Here is a 22758-nt window from a genome sequence, read left to right on the forward strand (position 1 = left end):
GGTGCCCTGACTTTAAAAATGTTTTAAGCAACTCAATAGGAGAATAGCTTACTGTGTTTACCCAGATGTTTTTAACTTCTGTTGTTTTCCCCATTTTCTAGTATTCCTTCTGCCTGAGGAGCATCCTTTAACACTTCTTTTAGAGCAGTTCTGGTGGCAATAATTCTCTTAGTTTTCCTTTCTCTGAAAGTGTCTTTCACCTTCATTCCTGAAGGACATTTTCCACTGGATATAGACTTCTGGGTTGGCTAGTTCATCCAGTGCTTTAAAAAGTTATTCCATTTACTTCTGTCCTCCGCGTTTCTCATGGGAAATTGGTAGTCATTCGAATCATTTTTCCCTGTATATAATGCATCAGTTTTCTCTGGTTGCTTTCAAGACTTTTTCTTGGTCTTTAGTTTTTAGCAGTTGGATTGTGCTATGTCTGGACATTTGGTTTCTTTGGGATTATCCTGTTTAGAGTTAACTGTGTTTTTTGAATCTATAAGTTTTAGCATTTGTCAAATTAGGGAAGCTTTCAGCAACCATTTCTTCAAATACTTATTTTTATAACACATTCTCTTCTATTTCCAAGTCTATGATGATGTGAATGGTAGAGCTTTTGTTGTTGTCCCACAAGTCTCAGAGGCTCTGTTCATTTCCCTCCCCAACCTTTTCTGTTTGTTCAGATTATATAACGTCTCTTGGTCTGTTTTCAAGTTCATTGACTCTTTCCTCAATCATGTCTGTTCTGCTATTGAGCCCATCCAGTGAATTTTTAATTTCAGTTATTGGAGTTTTCAGCATTCAAAATTTCCACTTGGTTCTTCCTTGTATCTTGTATTTCTTTGTTGAGACTTTCTATTTTTCCATTCATTTCAAGAGTTTTCACTATTACTTTTTGGAGAATTTTTATAAAAGCTGCCTTGAAATTATTGTTGGATACCTTTAACATTTGTGTCATCTGATTTCTTTTCCCCATACATTCTGAGATTTTTCTAGTTCTTCATGTGCAGAATAATTGATTGCATCCTGGTCATTTTGATTATTATGTTCTAAGAAATTTGGTTCTTATTTAAAGTTCTATGAAGAATGTTGATATTTTTGTTTTAGCAGGAGTTGATCCTGCTGGGTTAAAGCAGCAAATTCTGACTTGTCTTCTGTGAATTGTGATTTCAGTACCAGTTCCATTCTCAGTCTTTGCAATGCCTTTCAGGTCCATCCCATGTGTATCCTGCCCAGTGGCCAGTGTGAGATCAGGGCACAGTGGCCAGTGTGAGATCAGGGCAGTGACCTACCGCATGGCTTAGTTTTCAAAGTCTATAGTATACTGTTTCATGTCAGATTCATATATACCCAGGGGTGAACCTACCAGTTCATAAACAATTTTATGGATTTTTTATTTCTAAGTTCTTCCCTCTCTGTGGTCTTCTCAGTACTTTTCAGTTCCTTGGGGGCTCTTCTTTTTGGTCCTTTGGCTGGAAAGCTGGAGCTTTACTTATCCCACTCTGTGACTGACTGCATCTGAGGCCAGATGGTGGGAGGACAACGCAATGGAACTTTGCCCCAATCTCATTTTTTTTCCCCCCAATCTGTTGATACTACATATCTAATCAGAAGAGAAGGTTCTCCAACATCAGCAGTTTAGGATTCTGAGGGCTTCCCTTGGTGCAGCTGTTGTCAGCACTGCCCCAGGATTGCTTGAGGGCTGGAATACAAGAGAATGGGGTGTTAGAAGACGCTTTTCCTACTTTTGATTCTTTTTTTTTTTTTTAGATTTTATTTATTTATTTATGAGAGACAGAGAGAGAGAGGCAGAGACATTGGCAGAGGGAGAAGCAGATTTTTCGCAGGGAGCCCAATGTGGGACTCGATTTCAGGACCCTGGGATCATGACCTGAGCGGAAGCCAGATACTCAACTGCTGAGCCCCCCAGGTGTCCCACCTGCTTTTGATTCTTAGCTAGAGGGCCTCTCCTGAAGGACTCTGCTGCATGATGCCCGCTTACAGGCTATGGGCTGTGTTGAAACTAGGCCTGAGGAGACCAGAGAGGGAAAAATTGATGAACCTATTGCCACTTTGATAGTATTAGTCTTCTTCCCCAATCTCCTGCTTTTACTAGCCGAGTGCTTAAGTAGTTGCTTCACGTATTCTGTAACTGTGTTCAGGGGGAGAGACATGGTGGCATCTAGTTACTCCGTCTTTCCTAAAATAAGCATTCAAATGAAGTATGACATATGTGCAAAAAACATGTCATAAGCACGTAGCTCAGTGACTTGTCACAAAGTAAACATTCTTGTGTAACCACCACACAGATCAAGATACATACCGTGACAGCACTCCAGAAGCCTCCTTGTACCTCTTCCAAATCACTGCTTCCATCCTTTTTCTCCAAGGGTAACTACTAGCAGAAATTCCAATAACATCTATTAATTTTGATCTTTTATGAACATATATATAGGGTGTGCCTTCCTTTGCTCTTCATTACCCTGTGTATAGTAGTTCTTCTGAATTTTCAGTGCTGTATAGTATTTTATCATATGAATATACCACATGTTATTCTAATGTTCTTGGAATATTTAGGTCGTTTCTAGTTTTTATTTTTATGATTAATGCTGTATTTGCTCTTATAAGAATGTTATAACTACAATTAATTACTATATACCTTTTCATTTCACGTTCCTCTAGTAATTTGCACTGATTTGGGTCTCTGCGTCCTGCCTTGTAAGGTGTCTTTTTTTCTTTAAGATTGATTGAGAGAGAGAGAGAGAGAGAGTCCTTCCCCTCTACGGCCTTGAGATTAGTGGGAAGTTCCTTTCTACATTTGCTTTCATTGCTGACTTTGCCTCCACAGTCCACACATCCATTCCTTCTTCATATCTCCTTGAGTTCTCAGCACCTGCCATTCAAAGAGGAAACAACAAATAATGGTTGCACTTCCAAAAAAAAAGAAAGAAAGAAAGAAACCCAAAAAAACCCAACTTTAGTTGTCTTTCGATGTGTTGAATCCCTGTCCAAATAAAAATATTTAATGGAAGAAAAGCAGGAGGAATTAGGTCATATAGAGGCTGGAGAAGATGCTGGTGGTGGGAGGGCTTAAGGGAAGATCTAAGAATGAGAAGATTTCCCAGTGGAAAGTAGTCAATCTGGTTTTATTTGTAGTAACTAATCAAAAATCAGCTTTGAATTTCGACTTTTCTCCTGACCTTGTTAAATACCATTAACTCCATACTTCTCTCCAAAGTCAAGGGAAAACAGAAACGTAGAAGGAAAAATACCATTTTTTTCTTTCTAAGAATCACATGCCTTGAAACTATTAATGCTAAATTAAACAAACTACTAATATCAAAAGAATCACTTTAATTGTTCATTTACCTGTTCATCCTCTACAAGAATCATTCCATTGAAATGACCTTAGATCGTGACCTGAGCCAACATCCAGAGTCAATGCACTCAGGTGCCTCTGCCTTGTAAGGTGTCTTATATGTGGAAGTGGAACTTTTCTTTTATGGAGTTGTAAATAAGTTTGAAATACCAATTTTCATTAGACTGCAGCAGTTTTCACCGTTGATTTCCAATGAATATTGTTAAGAGTGACAGGTGTTCAACCGGAGGCCATGTCTGCCAGAGGTGTCCCACAAACATTTATCTGTGAAAAACGTAAGTGAGTGAAAATGATTTATTTAGAACGATTTCATTACCTTCTTGATACAGTTGAGAATGTTCTTGGAGTGTCATAAAATCACCTGGAAATTATTGGTGTCCAGTGATGGTTCTATTTTAATGATCACCCCTACTTTATATTTGATCAAAACAAACCACAAGGCTCATTTGTATAGTACAGTTGGCTAAGTCACCATTTTTGGCAACTGCATGCGTGTGCTATCAAATGGTCCAGAAGTTATAGTTAGAATAATACAGCCCTTCAGTGTGTAAACGGAAGATGGCATCAACAATACTATAAATAATATATGAAAATAGTTCAGTGTGTAAAACTACCTGGAATGAACGTAGTTTCCTGGGTTTAGGGTTGACTGTTCCTCTTTTACCAATGTTTTCCTGTTCCCTGGTATAATGGGAACCATGAAAACAAACCAGCAAACAGGCAAAACCAAGCTCATTCTGCTTGTAAAAAAAAATGTACTGACATATTCACATGTTCTGCAAAGAAAATATAAATTATTCACACGCAGAAATTCATGCCTTGGAAAAATGGAGCAGCCGAGGTTGACGAAACAAGGAATGAGGAAGATACAAAAACACTGTCACCCACATGTCCCCACTTTCAAAAGTGTTAAGCTGTTTCTGCTGGAATTTGGAAAAGAAATTCTTTTATTCCAGTTAAGTTATTCTTTGCCTAGAAGCTTCATAATTATTTTCTTTTCTTACCTTCCTTCCTTCCTTCTTTTTTTTTTTTTTTTGAGCTAATGACTGAACAGCTTCCAATCTGTGAGTATGTTTTATTTTGTAAACCCACTGTCCCACTAAGGGGTGCATCACTTCTAGTTTCCATAACGTGGAATTTGGGGAAAAACAGTTCTAGTTTTATTCCACTGAGTCATTTGGTCTGTCAAATCAACACCGAAGATTAAGGCAGGTGCTCCAGGGGTGCAATGAAAAGATCTATTTTGTATTGAAAGAATTCTCTCAGTTCCCCACTTTGTGATGGTGACTGGTTTATGAATTCCTATATTTGAAAAACACAAAGTTTCGGGGGGGGGGGGCAGATAGCGCTGGCAAATTCTGACATGAGCTAATTGACATAAGCATAACAGAATTACTTTACTGGTTGGTTTCCAAAGATATAAAATCAGACTGTACTGACTCTCGGTTTCCTTCTGATACATATTCAAATCCGGGAGACATCAGCAGCGTCCCCAGGGTAAGGTGGGCACTCACCAGGTTTGCGCTGGCCTCTCCCTGCCTGTTCAGGGGTGCTTCAGAGAAACTCCCCTGGGTGGCTGAGTACTGGGTTCCCAGTTGCCTGCACCTGCCAGGCCGGCCCCAGCTCCCCACTCTTGGGGTGGCCTATGCCCGGCTTGGGTAGTATAGATTCACTCTCTCTCCTTCTCCAAACTTCTTTCCTCCCCTTTGGCTTCCTCCTAATTTGGGGAAGGAATTTAGGTTTTTTGTTTTTTTTTTTTTTGCTTTGGGTGCACATGTGTACTGATTCTGGCAGCTAAATTAACTTGGGTGCAACGCCTGCCCTTTATTGGGAAAAAATTAGGATGGATTAAAAAGTGGTCTATTTATAAATTCACAGTAGCTTCCAAGTAGAGGCGCTTTTTTTTTTTTAAATTCTTTGACACTTGACTCATTTTTATTCCTAAGCATTCTCCTCTTTGAGCTGTTTGCCAAATTGTGCCAGAGCTTCCCCTGCCCCCCAGCCCCCCAGCCAGTGCAGGCCTCCGCTCCTCCCGCCTTCTGGGGGCTTCTTCCCCCTGGAGCGCCCGGCCACAGGGGCTCAGCTCTCCCTCCCCTGACTCCCCGGACCGGGTCTTATCTCTGTCAGGGGCAGAGCCCGCAGTTCTCCTTGGATAAACACCTCTCCCTGAGTCACCGGGCTGTACCTCAGATACAGCCTCGTTAATAATTAAGGCTCTCTTTGTATCGCAGATTTCCTCCTGGCAACTTTCTTTTTTAAATGTGTGGCACCATTGTTTTCTCAGGTCCCCAGGATTGAAACTTCAGAGTCCGTTTGTTGGTCCCTCCCCCCCCCCACTGGCCCTTAGAAGGGCCACTTCCTCCTACCAGGCCTCCCGAAGGCCAGGACTTGGGAAGAGGGAGTGAGCAGTGACTGCACCCCTGGGGGCTGGGGGAGGTAGATAGATGGCTGATGATCTTTTTTTTTTTAAAAAAAGATTTTGTTTATTTATTTGAGAGAGAGTGCTGGAGGGGGAGAGGGAGCAGGGAAAGGGGCTGAGGGAGAGGGGGAATCAGGCTCCCCCATAACACTTCCAGTCTCACGGGAGAAAGTAGACAGATCTCATGGACTACCCATATTTTGTGCATCCCCAATGATTCTTAGATCCAGAAGTGTTGTGAGGGACAGTTTATTTAAAAATTTCTGAAGGCATAAATCCTAAAGGAATACACTAAATTTCCTTTTCTTATTAATACAGGGTTAATCCCCTCAATCTTTTTATTTTATTTTTTTTAATCCCCTCAATCTTAAACAGTTCCCTTTTACAAAGTACAAATTACTATGAATAGAGACCTTTATTACAACATTTGAGGTTTGTTTTGTAGGCTAAACTGAGCAAGGGTTATTTTTGCTTTTTAAAGCCTCGTTACATTACCTGTGTTCACCAGTCAGCTGCATCGCCTTCTGCACATACTGCTCTTATCCAAAAGGAAATCTAATAGATTCTTTGCCTTATGCATACGACTGGGAAATAAAAATTATTCTAAACATGTAATGAACAGCTGCTAAGCCGTGGCACACTTCAGTTTATGGAAAAATGAAAGGAATGTCTCATGAATTTGTATGTTCCTGGCACTTTCTCGATATATAACTCACTTACAATAAAAGGCATAATGAAGCGTGTGCCACATTGAATTTTGGCAACTGTATACGCCTACGTGGCTCTCACCGTGATCAAAATAGAGAGCATTTCTAGCACCCTAAGGATCCCTCCGGGCCCAGTCACCCACCCCACTGTGAGGCAAGCACAGGTGTCGTTTTTTGTCACCCTACATTGGTATCCGTTCTTCAGATTCATGTAAATGGAATCATATAGAACCTATTCCTTTGTGACTGGCTACTTTTGTTTTGGGGTAATGTTTCTGAGATGTATCCATTTCTGGGTATCATTATATTTTGTGGAGTAACGTTCCCTTGTGGGACCGTAATACCAGTGTGATTTCTCAATTCTACCTTTTTCCATATAGTTCCCCCCAAAACCAAGTATAATACATATTCTGTCTCCAGGGGAAAAAAAAATCTAGTAGATTTTTATCTTTAAACGTGAACTTTTAAGTCTAAACTTTAATTTTTACACCAACTTGCAGACGATTTTCTGTTAGAAAAATCGTCTCTTCTGCGTCATCAACCGCTCTTGAATTTGCATAAAATATCTTCAGATCTTTTTGGTTTGTTTATGTATGACTCCTGCTAAGAGCTAATGTTCAGTGAATGATTTACTCACTAATAGGCTCTGCGCCAAATTGTTTAAGTGAATTATTCTTTAAATTCTTAACAATAACCCTACGCGGTAGATAGACAGTCGTCGTTTAGACCTAGGCTTTGCCGAAGGTAACCGGCCCAGGGTCACACGACGGGAAAGGCATGGAGCTGGGAGGCAGACCCATGGGCCCTTAATCACTTTGTCATATTCTCTTACATTTTAATACGTATGAGAATGGTCACATATGTGATCATTTTGGCTTGCTAAGCTTGATCCTTCAAATTTGGAATACGTACATGACAATTCGAAGGGACTCCTTGCATGGGGACAGAAATGAGCTTGGTCCACCTGGACCAAAACAGCAGAATCTGGCACCGTTGAGAAGCCTGATTGCCTGAGTTTGGTGGGCACCACGGTTCAGTGGGTGACAAGGGACCCTGGAAAAAATAGTGCTTCTCTTACCCATTAAATGGTCTTTATATATAACGGATTAAAAATCCCAGTGAATCTTGATTAAATCTGACAGTTACGAGGCAGGTATACCAGGTGCTGTGATAGGTATTTTATGTGTATTCTCTCCTCTAATTCTCCCAGTACTTCTATAAAGGAGATGTCTAAAATTACCTAAGGGCATGCTTATGGACATGCCTTATAGGTGGTGAAAAATACAGATCTGGATCTCCGTAAAGAAGTCATAGTTAAGAATATAGACGTTCAAATTATAAAAAATAATTTTTTATGTCTGTTTTAAAACTTGTGGTTTGCTCCTATTTTTTTTTTCAAATGGAAGGAAGGGGGCAAGTGGGCTCCTAGGGTCGAATGCCAAGATATGAAACATATAATACATTTGGTACAAATTAAAATTATTTAAACTCTAATCTGATTAGAATGAGTCAATCTTGAAAGAATTACACTGGAAATTGTAAAACAAATAGGATTATACTTTCTTTAACCCCCACGTACTTTCTGACAATAGATCCTGCACACAGATCTAAGATGTTTGCTTCCTAGAAAAAGCAGAAAAATACTAATTCATAGAGAGTAGTATTCCAAAGTTATGGTACCTGAAAACTACAGGGGTTTTGAAATCTGGCAAAGGAGGTCCGTTAGGGTCCTCCGGCTCTGGATGAGACCCAGCAGTAGTCCGTTTCAAGGAAAGGTCAAGGTTAGAAAGTAGTGTCACCCTTATTAGGCATCAACTTGAACAGATTCCATCAAGTAGCTAAGGTCCACTGATAATCGAATTTCATAGTTGTATTGGGTACTTCTAATTCTTTAGCTCTTATGAAACTATGTGACTATTTTTTTTAAAGATTTTATTTATTTATTCATGAGAGACACACCGAGAGAAGCAGAGATACAGGCAGAGGGAGAAGCAGGCTCCCTGCAGGGAGCCCGATGCGGGACTTGAACCCAGGATCCCAGGGTCACGCCCTGGGCTGAAGGAGACACTCAACCACTGAGCCACCCAGGGGCCCCACCATATGACTCTTTAGGAAGACTATTATCATTATGTGTTTTCAGTAAATGAGCCCATTTTTCTGAACCAAATTTCAAATAAAGAAGTTTGTGATTACTTTCCTCTCTGAACTATGTTTGTAAGGCGCCTCATTGCTCAGGAGGCTGTTTAAGGCTCGGGCGCTGCAGTGCATGGGGCGGGGGGGGGGATCTCCTCTGAATTGCAAACCAGATTCTGTGGACCTCCGGCACGTTAATTTTGCAAATGAATATTTGTGTGAGGGTGATAAACTCGTGTTTGTACGAGGATAGGAAGCAGTGTTCACTTTCATTAGCCGAGGAGGGGGAAACCACTGATTCTGGGAGAGCGGCCGACCAGGGCCCGCGGACGCCTGTGGGATGTAGGATGATGAGGATGATGAGGATGCTCTTCTGCAACTCGGACGTTCTATTCAATCCTGGACGTGAGGTGAATGAATTGTTCGTCTAAAACCTTCCCCTCGTTTGAAGAATTCTTTGTCACGTCCAGCTCCTGTGACTTTTTCATATTCCTTAGATAAAAACCTCAAGGCATTTCCTTTACAACCTTTGCTTCTCAGCAGTGGAATGCAAGCAGATCAATCGCTAAGGGTTTTTGTGCAAAGCTCAGTAAATAATAGATTTTATCTTGCCACTGTAGAAACCAAAATTTAAAACCTTTGTGCGAAAATAAAAAAATAAAAAATAAAAGAAAATAAAACCTTTGTGCAGTTTGGGAAGCCGGGAGAGGAAGACTACTAGAAGAGTTATTAGCAAATCAAAGTAGAAATGATGGTAGTATTACTGGCTCCGTACAAAGTCCGAGGAGTCAACTACTCATAGTAATAGAAGAAGAAAAAAGGAGGCTGTTATAATCTGACTTAGGGTGGCAGGTACGAAAAACCTAACAATGTGTGTACCGTATCCCTCCGTGATTCTTTGTAATTTCCTAGTTTTTGGGCTTTTGGGGATATATAGGTAGATGTGAGTAAATGTACTCTAGAAGAAGAACCGATCTAAGATGTATTTTTCATGAATACACATAATCATGTTTGACTTGAGTTAGCATAAATAAGTGAAAGGAAGTCCTCCCCTATTTGAGCCCTTTGTAGATACAAATTTCCACTTCTCCTTTGAGTCAGCTATTTTATTGAGCTACTAGTTACTTTACCTAGGCAGATGTTTGCTTATAGCAAAAGCGAGGGATAGAGGCATGGCCAGGGTCACGTGTATGGCATGGCGTCGCCACCTCTGAGGCTAGCAGAAACGAGTGAGCCGTAGAGAAGTCAAATCTAGTTCCAGGAATATAATTGCTTTGCTCCTTAGCTATCAGGAAATGGTGCAGCTCTGTGTATATATGGTATGTGAATACCGATTTGAAATCTTTCTACATCACTTTATGATCTAATTTTTGAAAAATCTCTGCTTGGGAAGGTTATGGAATCGCTTTGTTTATGCTTCAAGCAGAGTCCTATGGCAACAACCCCATATTCAACTCAGCCCAGTGATACTTGGTATGGTTCTGCCAAGAATTTTTATTAGCGTATTAGCAAATTTCTAAAGAATTACAAATATGTCGATAATTTATCTACATTATGTTTGACAAATATCTATTTTTAAATTATGGAGAAGCACAAATCCCTCTGAGGATAATCTGGAAATCAAAGACCATAGAGTTATAGCTTCAGAAATGGTCTCATCTCCAGAATATCTTTCCATCAAAAGGAACCGTCGTGAACTGTTCATGGGAATGTAAATTGGTACAACCATGGTGGGAAATAGTATGGAGGTTCCTCAAAAAATTAAAAATAGAGGGGTGTCTGGCTGGCTCAGTCACTATAGCATGCAAATCCTGATCTCAGGGTTGTGAGTTCAAGCCCCACATCGGGCATAGGGCTTACTTAGGGAAAAAAAAAAAAAAAAAAGAAACCCTGTATGATCCAGTAATTCCATTACTGGTATTTACCCAAGGAAAACAAATACACTAATTTGAAAAGCATATGCACCCCTTTGTTGCAGCATTATTCATAACAGCCAGATAGGGAGGCAACCTAAGCGTCTGCTGATAGATCAATGGATAAAGATGTAGTGTGTGCGTGTACACACACACACACACACAGGAATATTACTCAGCGAAAAAAAGACTGAGATCTTGCCGTTGATGACAACATGGATGGACCCAGGGGGTGTGATGCTAAGTGAAACACGTGACTCTGAGAAAGACAACTACCATATGATTTCACTTATATGTGGAATCAGAAAACCAAACAAACGAACAAACAAAAGAAAAGCAGAAATGGATCCAAAAGTACAGATAAGAAACTGGTCGGAGAATGGGCGAAAGGCATGAAGGGAGTGAGCAGTGTCGGCTCCCCGCGGTGACATGAGTCCCGGGGATACAGGCCAGCAGCCCCAGCCTGGTCAGCGGTGTTCTGGTGGCAGCTGGCGGCGGGCGGTGGCCGCGGGGTGGTGAGCTCAGCGGCACGGAGGACCCGTGGAATCCGTGTCCTAACCTGCGGCCCCCGTCACGTGTCCGGCCAACCCTATTTTAGTTAGAGAATATGTCGTTCAAACCGGGTGACATTTCGGTGCAGAGTAGAGCGGCCGCGCCGGAGAGCGGGGGAGCTTCCGTCCTGCACAGGTGGGCATGCAGGTGTCCTGCCCAGGAGCGCCCTCGTTGGTCTCCACGGGGCACCAGCACGAGGCTGGCGCAGGGGTGGGTCCGAGATCTCTTCCCCGACACGCGTGTCAGGAGTCCTGTGCCCTGTGTCCTGTGCAAGGGCGCTGCTGTGTGGGGGGGAGACAGGCCTGGCGCCCCGGGGCCCGGGGGAGGCCGCTGGCTGCCGTCGGAGGGGTTCTGGAGCTTTAGGGGCCTGGGGCCGTGGCCGGGAAGCAGGGGCCCCCGAAGCTCAGCCGCGAGGAAGCCGGGCCTTGGTGGGAGGACGGCGGCCGGCCGGGCCTGCAGGGCCGTCTCCCTTCTGCGGGGCGTCCTGGCAGAAAGCACTTAGGACCCCTCTCGTGTTGGCTTCCTGTGATTCGGAAAGAATCTTTGCTTTTTTTCCCTTTTTCTGCTCTTTTTTCCTTTTTCTGCATCAAAACGTAAGCAGGTGTCATCCACGGCTCACGAAGCCTTCTCGGGCGCCGGTTACAGGCGCCTCACCCCGCTGGGCCGCGGCCTGGGTCATAGGGGAGGGGGAATGGGGAGGATGAGCGAATGGGGAGGATGGGGGAGGATGGGGGAGGATGGGGGTGGGGGGAGAGGGAGGATGGGGATGGGGGAGGGGGATGGGGAGGATGGGGGATGGGGAGGATGAGGGTGAGGGAGGGTAGGGAGGGGGGATGGGGAGGATGGGGGAGGATGGGGGTGGGGAGGGGGGATGGGGAGGATGGGGGATAGGGAGGATGGGGGGATGGGGAAGATGGGGAAGGATGGGGGTGGGGGGAGGGGGATGGGGAGGTTGGGGGGATGGGGAGGATGGGAATGGGGGGCTGGGGTAGGGGAGGATGGGGGGATGGGGGAGGATGGGTGATGGAGGGGAGAGGGCGCTGCTAGGAGCCGCCTCACCCTCACCCCCAGCTGCAGCTCCTCGTACCAAGAAAAAAAATGTGATTGAATAAAAAAGAAAGCTCAGGTTGCATTTTGGGCCAAAACCAAAAACGTTGTATTTTTCAGAGCGCTGCAAATGTAAGCCTGTCCGAGCCACGCAGAAGACCTACTTCCGGAACAACTACAACTACGGTAAGGGTGACGTCTCGGGGCTGGGGGGGCGCTGGGGGGGCGCAGAGCGATCTAAAAATACGGCCAAACAGGGACAACTTTTAAGCGCAAGTGCCCCGTCCCTGCCAAATAATTAAAATGTCTCCTGGGCAAAATTCTGTCTTTTTTATTCCCCCACGGGCAGAATTCTTAACAAATGCTTGATTTTTTAAAGTTAACTTTTTATGTTTATTTTTTTCTAAAGACTTTTCTGTATTTATTCATGAGACACACAGAGAGGGACAGAGGCAGAGGGGCGACCCGATCCCGCGACCCCGGGTCACGTCCTGGGCCGAAGGGCACTGCAGGGCCGAGTCCCGGGCCCCACATGCTGGGTTCTGAAGCCTGGGGGTGAGCGTGGCTGGCACCTGGTGCCCTGTGGGTGCGGTGGGGGCCCCTCCTTCCCCCGGAGGCCAAGGCCTGGCCCAGCTTGGAGCCTCGGGGCAAGTTGCCTGCAGTGGGGAGCAAGGGTCAACCCCCAGCTCGAGGGACCGATAGTTGACAGCACAACCTGGTGTCTCCGTCGTCGATCTGTCTGCTGGAACGTTGGGACCCAGTTGGAAGGTGACACGGACAGAAGGTGTTCGTGTGCAGTGAAGGAAATGGCTTTGTTGCTCTAGCTGGACCCCGGAGAGTGACCTCCTGTTGAAACCTTAGCTGGAGAGCCACCAACCCACATGTAGCCGCAGGCTTCACTGAGGGGGACAAGGCCTCCTGTCCCACCAGGTGCTGTGCTGGGTGCGTCCTGTACACCTGCCCCGTGAGATGTAGTACTACCCTAATTTTATCAGGGATAATTTAAAAAAACGGTGTTATTTATTTATTCATGAGAAACACACAGAGAGAGGCAGAGACACTGACAGGGAGAAGCGGGCTCCCTGCGGGGAAACCCCAGGCGGGACTCGATCCCAGGACCCCGGGATCACGACCTGAGCCCAAGGCAGAGCTCCCCCACTGAGCCACCCAGGTGTCCCATCACTGACTATTGAACCTGGGTTGTCCTTTCTTAATTATTTAGAATATACTTTTAGGCCCTGGCGGGCTTCAGACTCACAAATACCAATTACCACTATCTTTGCAAGGCTCAGAATTTCCCAGCTGATAATGTAAGGGACAAGTCAACATTTGCTGTCATCCAGAGGCATCTTATTGTGACTTTTCCCCCTTAATGTCTATGAGATTGATAAAGGGTTGCAGGACTATCTCTGTTGATGCTGAGTCAACGAATGAACGTGACGATTAGATTCTTAAAGGAAAGTTTATTATTAGAATGGGCATTTTATTATTGAATTTATGTGCCTCCTTTTAGAGGACGCAGGACATATGGCACAGATTTGTTTCTATTTCTGTACTGTGGGGAATCAGAAGGAGAGAAATCGGTAAGACTCCGTAAGAATAATCTTTAATATCTATGAAACTGTGTATTAGAAGGTATTTAATAGGAAATTCTCAGTGTAAGTAAATCTCTTTGAAATAAATGGTTTCCCAAGTTTTTTTTTTTTTCAATGGAATCAATTTTTATTTTTTGCTCACCACTCATCCTAAGAGGAATCCAATTTCTCTTAGCCGGTGGTGGATGCACTGTGCGAGGTCGAAAGGTCATGTTTTCCTGAGAGGCCGAATGCCTGGCTGCTCCTCTGAGAACCCATTCCTCTAAAAACTGATGTGAAAAATCACAGGAATGGAGGTTCTTGATTTTTTTAGGAGATTAGTTCTTCAAGATTGAAAACTGTTAGGTGAACGTTTAGTATAGTTATGCTAAAAACAAAGGCATAATAAAAATGTTATTTCAGGGACATTTCGTTGACTTTATTTTTCTTCTCTTATCCGTTTGCACTCTGTCTCACTTTCTTAGTGCTGTGACGGTGGGTGCTGCGTATTTTGGTTAAAAGTCGAAATACTACTAATACTTGGGTTGCAAGTCAGGGAAAGAGGAGATCTTTGACAAGGTAGCCGAGGGAATATTACGGCGTAAAATGAAATACAGCTCACAATCAATGGGAAGGAGATCCTTTCTTCCTCGTACCCAAATAATGACCGGGTTGCCCACAGTTGAAGGATGTTCACGCATCTGCTGCCTACTCAGCTGCTTTGGGGGAAGGCGGGCACTCAGATGCTTAAATGGAAGGAAGAACTCTGAAAAGCAAATGCAATTCAAACTCTAAAATACGGTGATTTTGGTCACTAGTATCTGCCCGCGTGGAATGAGAAAACAAAGTGGGGGTGGGGGTAAGATCCTTCAGACAATCTCTGCTTCATTCAGATGAATTCAGTAAAAGCTCTTGAGCTTGAACCAAATTACTTGAATAATAAAGTCAGTCTTGTAGAGGGATATTTATTTTGGAGTGGGGACATGTGCTAAAAATTTCTAATGAAAATAGTAGACACACTGGGTAAATAAATCATTAGTTTGAGAACATTTGCACAGTTTGCTAATCTCTGAGAGCTGATGGAAGCTGTGAAGCACATTTACATAAACCAGGACACCCAAAAATGTCTGCCAGCCAGGGCTGTCGATTTATCATCAGTTCTCCCAAGTGACATTTCAAAAAGGGCCATCTTATTTCTTGTTCAAATACGGACTTGAGAGACAAGGGATTCCTTTGCTCCCCAGGAGCACCCGCAGGGACGGCTGGCTGGCGCTCTTCCGTGCGCTGGAGTGCTCCTGCTTTCTCCGGAAATTGAAATACCTGTGGAGCAAAAATGGGGTTTTGTCCTGAAGCTTTTAGAATCAGCAACTTAATTTCTATCCACCATCTGTCCTACTGATGGAATGTCGCTGAACATTTCTGCGTGAGGTTGGGGCATCGACGGGGGAAACGGTTTATTAGCTGGCTTTATGTTTTCATGGAGTACTTTTTCCCCATTCCTTTGTAGTCTAAAAGACCCTAAAATCCGTGGGAAGGCACCCAGATGCAAGGAGTATGCAGATATGTGCTTAGAGGCTTTCAAAAAGTGGATTCATTTGTATGCATTGTGTAGTTTTCTGTATAACATCCCTGGGTATGGGACTAGGGAGCTGGGGCAAAAGCCACTAGCTTCTTGCTAGTTGACATTTTTACCTCTTTGCAGGCTTTTGCACCACCCACCCCCACCCCCCCCAAAAAAAAAGAAAAAAAAAAAGAAAGGAAAGCTCATTTATCAGAAAGAGGAATCTAAAAAATCTGGCTTTTCCAAGGGACAGAATATACAGCGTAGAAGCAGCACTGTACTTTCTAGATTCTGAGTCAAATACTTTGACTTTGCAGCTGAATTGGTACTTTTAAGACAGTTTGTATGGAGACGTGAAGCTGGCTTTTGTGAGCCAGGTTGGGTGCCAGGGTCTCCACCGGGAGAGGTATATGGTGCCGCGGACGCAGTGGAAGGAAACAAAGCGTATCTAAGTACCAGGTCTTTACCTAGCGTGAAATTAATATAAATTCCTTTTGGCCGCAACTGAAAGCACATATGCACACATTCAAAATAAAATTTTGGAGGAAAATCACATCAGATTCGCTCAACTTTCGATTAAGTGGATTTCTCACAATGAGATACAGGTGCACACGTGTGTGTGTGTGTGTGTGTGTGTGTGTGCACGAATATGTGTGTGCCCGCGAATTGGAAGGGGGTCAGGGCTGACCAGTAAAAGGGGCAGGTGTGTTGTGTCGTGTGCCACTCCCCTCCACCTAAGACAGAAACACCTGCTTAGAGCAGCCCAGGGGGGCTCAGCGGTTTGGCGCTGCCTTCAGCCCAGGGCCTGATCCTGGGGACCTGGGATCGAGTCCCACGTCGGGCTCCCTGCATGGAGCCTGCTTCTCCCTCTGCCTGTGTCTCTGCCCCTCTCTATGTCTGTCGTGAATAAATAAATAAAATCTTAAAAAAAAAAATACCTGGTTGACTTTCACGCATCGACCGTGAGAAAGCCGACTTGTCTTTTTGGAATGGAGCATCTGTTGTGTGTCGTTTTACCATTTCAGCTTTATTTTCTCTTATCCAGTCATTCGGGCTAAAGTTAAAGAAATAAAGACCAAGTGCCATGATGTGACCGTGGTCATTGAGGTGAAGGAGATTCTAAAGGCTTCCCTGGTAAACATTCCAAGGGACACCGTTAACCTGTACACCAGCTCTGGCTGCCTGTGTCCTCCGCTCAGCGTCAACGAGGAGTACGTCATCATGGGCTATGAGGATGAGGAGCGTGCCAGGTAGTGGCTCCCTGGTGCAGGATGCTTGCCTCTCTTTCCTGCATCTCTCCGGACCTCTTACTCTGCGGTTCTGACCTGGGGCCCTGTCCACCTGCTAGGGGACGATAGTTAGGTTTCAGTTGGGTCCCTCACTATCATGGATTGGGTAGCAAAGTGTAGGTGTGCGGTTTGTGGGCGTGCATTTTTCTGGGGGGAGAGATCATAGCATCATTTCTTTTTTTTTTTTTTTTGCATCATTTCTTCTTAAAGGAGCCCGTGACTCGTAAATTGTTGAGGGTTGCTAATCTAAAACTTGGCTGTCCTACAATGAACAGGAAAGCTTTTTTGACCCATGACTCCTTGTATTTCTCAAGAACATGTTTTAACCTGTCAAAAATGGTTGCTTCTCTTTAAAAAATTACAGATTACTGTTGGTGGAAGGGTCTATTGCTGAGAAATGGAAGGATCGACTTGGTAAAAAAGTCAAGGTAAGCCTGTACTTTGTGTTCATAAAAGAAATAAAAGGAGAAAATCAGCCATTTGTCATTTAAACGAAAGAGTTGCCCTTTAGGAGAAATACTAAAACCTGAGGGGTGTGTGTGTGTGTGTGTGTGTGTGAAATTCTAAGGATGGAGTTTGTTTTGAACTGACTGAGCTACTCAGACACCCCTGGACTTTGTTTTTAATGTCCACTTAATTTGAGGAATGAATTCTCTGTAAGCGTATCAGAGATTTAACCACAATAGTCTCATTTCTTGCAACGAGAAATCTGGCTGTGGGGAGTCGAGTCCTGGTTGGGTGGCTGCACGTTATCATCAGGGCTCCAGGCTCCTCCTGCCTTACTCTTCTGCCCTTTGAAAGGATATCACTGCCGTGCTCAAGTTCACCTGGAGGTCACCTCCAGCATCGCACCTACGTTTTAGGGAGGAAAAAAAGGGAGGTGCAAAGGCAACTTATAGTTAGGTTTTAGTCTCGTATCCATCCCTAGCTGCAAGAGAGGCTGGCAAATGTAGTTTTTTTTTTTTCTTTAGCTGGGCATATTGCTTCTTTGAACAGATTGCAGTTCTGCGAGTCAGGAAGGGGAGGATGGATGATGGGCAGGAAACTGCCAGTGTCCCAAATCATAGACCCCAGTTCTTCTGTACGAGGTGCAGCCACATTCATCTGCGTGTAAGAGACCTGGCTCAGTTAGGTCCTTAGAGCAGTCGCGCAGCTTTATTTTTAAGCCAGTTATTCTCAGATTCTGGAAGTGATGCGTTTTTTAAAAAATCACAGTAAATTACCTTACTGTAGAAAGTTGGGTTTCATTTCTTTTTACTCTACGAAGCAAATCTGTTTCAAAGAAAGGAACGTATGCGTAGAATGGCCAAGAATTGAAAAGGGTGCTCACGCGCGCATGTGTGTGTGTAGTGGGCAGGGAGGGAGAAAGAAAGAGTGGGAATTGTACCGAACATAATACATCCTCCTCCTTCGGTGAGTTTGAAGGCTTGGGAAACATTTACAGGGTAAGTTAAACACCCCTGGGCGGTTTATCTTCTACATCTGGCACTTGACACAGCAGACACATTTGAGCCTAAGTGACCTACAAAAATGTAAAGGGCATTATTATTTTGCAGGGAGAAACTATCCTTCAGTAAGTTCTTCCCCCCTGCCCCCAGTGTGTTTGTCAAAAGGGAGATGCATTTCGGGTTCAGGCTTGTGGGAATTGTCCATTTGTATCTCTTTTCAGTTACTTTGGTATTTATTAAAAAGTGGCTCTTCAGTACGTTGGAATCTCTTACTGTTCTTTTAATTTGGTTTTCTGCTTGCTAATGCAGAACAGGAATTTGTCCTAAATTCCTGTACCAGTTGGAAGACCTTTCAACATCCCTGCTGCAAAGCATGTAACGAGGCTTGCTGCTTCTCTTTTGGTACCAAAACAATGACTATCATGTAAAGACCCAGGACGCATGGCTTGTTTATCCTGTTTCTTAGGCAAACATACGGTGTCCATTGCTTTCTACTCACAGAGTTGTTGTGAAATCCTTTATATTCTCAGTCTGGATTTAAACATGTTAAAGGGAAGAACTAAACCCATGATGTGAACCCAATTTCTAATTCACATGCAGATACTCATGGCTAAAGATCTTGGGTAGAAAAATCTCTTTTGGCTAGAATTACTGCGATTTTTACTTTAGTTTTCTAGTCAATTTGAGGATGTCAAAAAGTTTTATGGAGGACACTTTTTTTTTCAGATATGAATTTCCCTTTTCAGCTGATTTTTTTCTTTTTGCTCAGTGAATAGAATTAGAAATAAAGACCTTCTTATGATTTTGCTGTACAAATGGTTGTTTACCTAAGTCTCTGACATAACAGGTTGTTCAAATCAAAATATTTGGTCTGCCTTGGGCAGCTGAGAATCAGACTATTTTCTCATATGAAAAACAGTAAGATTGTGGAATAGAGTATGCTAAAATAAAGAATTCCTTACAGTATTTGAAAAATGATAATTTATTATGTACTAAGCCCTTTATACACTTTTTATTTGATAATCATCGCAACTGTCTTCTAAGTATATTCTATAATTAATTCCAATGTGTTAATGATGAAAATGAGGTTGAATAAGTTCAAGAAACTTTGCACAGTAACCAATGGAATTTGGATTTGAATTTGGGCCTTTGGACCAAATTAGCTCCTTGCTGCTCGACGTGTGGTCTCTGGACCCGCCACACTGGCATCACCTGGGAGCTTGTTAGGTGTGAAAATCTTGGGCCCCATCCCAGACTTACTGAATGAGAACCTGCAATTTTAACAATATCTCCAGTTATTTCTATATTTATTGAAATTTGAGAAGTATAGCTGTAGTCCTTATTCACTAGCTGTGATACTCAAAATATAACTCCCTTTTAATTTTAATTAGTTCACATGTGGACACTGTTGGCATTGTTAATATGAATTATCAGTGAGCTTGATTGTGGTTATTAGAAATACTGGTGATGTCTGCTTTGGAAAACTTTGAGTGCAGAACCCTGTCCGTTGTGATTGGTCCACTTGGTAGACGTTTTTAAGAGATCCCATTTGCCCCCCAAATTTCTATTTTTTTCACTGCTTAAATTCCATATGTTTTAAAAGACTGTGTTCTGATGTGTCATAAGAGAAGATGAAAAATAACCCTTCGAATTCCCCGTGCAAAGCTTCCATTTGTTGGTCACCTGTGAAGTGCCAGATTTGTGTATGTCACTTGCAAAAATACTTGCAGATTTTGATAGATTCTTTTGTCATCACTTGACATGGAGATTTTGAGTTGAAGGTTTGATATGAAAACATCACTGATACGTCAGAGGGGCCAGTTTTGCGCTTCTTATGATCAGAGAATCATGTCCATTTAGCACCAGTTTTGTTACCCTGAGATAGCGAAGGCTTATGCTGTTGGAAAATGCTTTTGAGACCTGACTTTGCGGCCTTGCTTAGTTGTTAGAATAATTGTAATGATGACCCTGGTGATATGTGCACGTGACCATTTCCTGTTTTGAATTTCACAGCGCTGGGACATGAAGCTCCGTCATCTTGGACTGAATAAAAGTGATTCTAGCCACAGTGATTCCACCCAGAGTCAGAAGTCTGGCAGGAACGCCAACCCCCGGCAAGCACGCAACTAAATCCTGAAATGCAGAAAGAACACCAGTGGACTTCCTACTAAGACTTGCGTTGCTGGATCAGCAAAGGAAAATTGCACTATTGCACGCCATATTCTATTTTTTACCACAAAAATCATGTGGTTACTGATATTACTTCTATTTTCTCTGTTTTCTGTTTCTCTCTCTCTCTCTTTTTTTGTGGTCTGAGTGCAGATCCTTAAATATATGTATTCTGTTTCACTAATCCTGGGAAAACTGTTCTTTGCAATAATAATAATAAATTAAACATGTTGATACCAGGTGCTCTTTGCTGGAGTAAATGTGAATTTGCTGTCCTGCACCCAGACTGGGGATGCAATCCCGGATGCAGAGGGAGACTTCTGGGGCACATGCAGAAGGCCAGGCGCGCCGTGAAACGGAGTCTGCTCCTCTAATTACGGTCGCCTCATTTTCACATGCCTTTTGGGCCTTCTCCTCGCGCTTCAAAGTTCTGAATGTTTATAAAGGTAAAATGGCAGTTTGAAATCAGACGCCACACAGGCAGAGCAATCAAGCACCGGGAAGCATTTATGAGGAAACGACACACAAGATAAATTATTTGCAAGATTGGCAGGAAGCAAAATAAATAGTGCTGGTAGCTGGGGAGAGAACATTTCGCCTGATTGAGAAGCACAACTGAAACCGGGAGCCGTTGGGGTGTTACCAGTAGCGTTTTTCTTTTGGCCAATACACTTGGTTTGCTTCTGAATGTATTAATCAGCACTAGGGAAGTGAGTTGGAAGGAGACCTCTGCCGTTAGCAGCGGAGCTCTGTTACATTCGCTTCCCTGGACTTAAACCCATCGGCGTAAGTCTTCCCCCCACCCCAATCTTTTAAGATAAATCTTGACTTGCTGCGCTGACCCGGAGAGGCAGTATGCATGCACGGGCACCGCGGTGTTGCTTTTAAAAGATGCGTAGCTCTAGAAGATGCTGTGGTTTGCAGGATGGTGAAGTGTGCGTGTGCCTGCGTGCGTGTGCACTCCCACCCGAGCTGGACCCAATCGCAGGCCTGTGCTCCTGTCGCCTGGATTTGTGCTGTTTCATGTTCGGTGAAATCTGCCCAGTAAAGGGAGTCCTGGTCATCGGGGGGAGGTTGTTGGACCTTGGAGCCAGCAGCAGCCAAGCTGTGCACCCCCCACCCCGGGGACCTGGGGAGGCTGTCGCGGCTCTCCCCCCCCCCCCAGCAGAGTCCCTCCCCTCCCTGTGGGACATCAGCAGAACCACGGTTCTGAGCTTCGGGCCTGGACAGCAGGCCAGGTGTGCACAGGTGTGCAGCCCCCTGCTGCGCTTTCCTCGGCTACAAGGGCCGTTGGGGGGCAGTGAGGCATGCGTTCGGGAACGGCCCCCCAAATAGCAAATACGTCTTGTAAGTCCCCCCTCTTGAGAGGGAGCGGGCACCCTGACGGCCGGCTCATGCCCGGGCCCGCAGCTTCTGGAATCCCGGAGGACCCCCCCACCTGCCCACCTGAGGCGCCCGCCTCCACCCGCCCTGGGCCCTGGCAGGTGCCTCCCTTGCCAGATGCGCCTGTCCTCGGGGTGCCCCCAGCCCCCAGCGGCCCCCTGGGATCCCCAGGAGGGGGGCCCAGGTGGTTCTGCGTGGTGGGTCCTGCTTGATTCCTGCGCTTCTCAGGTTTGCTTTGGTCAGAAGGGCCAGAAGGGGGGACGGCGGGAGACCTCCAAGGCTGGGGTTCTTGAACCCACAAGGCGTCCTCCCCTCTCCAAAGCATAGTGAGACGTTTTTTGAGAGAGCAGGTGAGCAAGGGGGGGAGGAAGGGGGCGGGGAGAAGCCAGCAGGTGGTGTCCCCCCCCCCCCCCCCCCCCCCCCGAGCAGCTGGCCGTGGGGTCGCGGCCTGAGCCACCGCCCAGGCCTGGTGGCTTAACCGCCCCCCAGGAAGTCTAAGTGAGGGACCTCTTCCGACGCCCCACGAGGGCGCAGGTGTATCCAGCGCCTGCAGTGTTGCTGAGCGGCGGGAGGCAGCAGCCGCAGGAATAATTCGATTCCACGTGCACGTGTGACACAGTTTACGCTCAGGACACCTACACTCAGAACCAACAGAGGACTGCAGCTTTTGATCCAGCCGTGTCCTCGGCCACGTCCCCGCCGGCCGAGGGGCGCAGCAGCTGCACCCCGAGTCCGTGCAGGCCTCCCCGGGCGAGGAGGTGACGGTCCCCAGGTCGGGCAGGTTCCTAATCCGGCTGCAGAGTCCGTTCTCCTCCGTAATCGCCAAAATGCAAGTGCGTCTTCTTGGCGCCTCTGTAGGGCTCTTCGGCCGGGCGCTAACTCCCAGAGCCACTAAACATGTAATATATATGCACCCTTGTCGGTAGCCTGCAGATCGAGAAAGTTCATTTAAAATTCCTTAGACACCAAATCCCTTGAAAAAAAATAAATAAATAAAATAAAATAAAAAAATAAAAAAATAATAAAAAAAATAATAATAAAATAAAATAAAATAAAATAAAATAAAATAATAAAATAAAATAAAATAAAATAAAATAAAATAAAATAAAATAAAATAAAATAAATAAATTCCTTAGAAACACCTTGTTCACCTCCGGGATTTTAATTTCCCCAGCCAGGTAACAGCTCCAAAATGTTCG

The 22758-nt window shown here is 44.5% G+C and overlaps 1 protein-coding gene and 1 long non-coding RNA gene across 2 annotated transcripts in view; one reads left to right on the forward strand and one right to left on the reverse strand.

The window, feature by feature from the left end:
- FRZB (frizzled related protein) overlaps nucleotides 1-20415 on the forward strand; it is a 30666-nt gene extending 10251 nt beyond the window's left edge. The window contains exons 3-6 of the mRNA XM_077883657.1: nucleotides 12256-12321; nucleotides 16316-16520; nucleotides 16924-16987; nucleotides 20021-20415. Of these exons, the coding sequence (XP_077739783.1) occupies nucleotides 12256-12321; nucleotides 16316-16520; nucleotides 16924-16987; nucleotides 20021-20137 (452 nt within the window). The 3' untranslated portion in view covers nucleotides 20138-20415. The remainder of the gene's footprint in view (nucleotides 1-12255; nucleotides 12322-16315; nucleotides 16521-16923; nucleotides 16988-20020) is intronic.
- On the reverse strand, nucleotides 1247-5054 carry LOC144304535 (uncharacterized). The gene is made up of 4 exons (XR_013371488.1): nucleotides 4879-5054; nucleotides 3355-3628; nucleotides 2309-2878; nucleotides 1247-1687 (listed from the first exon to the last, which is right to left on the reverse strand). It is a non-coding gene; the product is annotated as an uncharacterized LOC144304535 (long non-coding RNA).
- Nucleotides 20416-22758: the final 2343 nt, after the last annotated feature.

The sequence above is a fragment of the Canis aureus genome, chromosome 34 (genome assembly GCF_053574225.1).
Source record: "Canis aureus isolate CA01 chromosome 34, VMU_Caureus_v.1.0, whole genome shotgun sequence".
Classification (NCBI taxonomy): domain Eukaryota; kingdom Metazoa; phylum Chordata; class Mammalia; order Carnivora; family Canidae; genus Canis; species Canis aureus.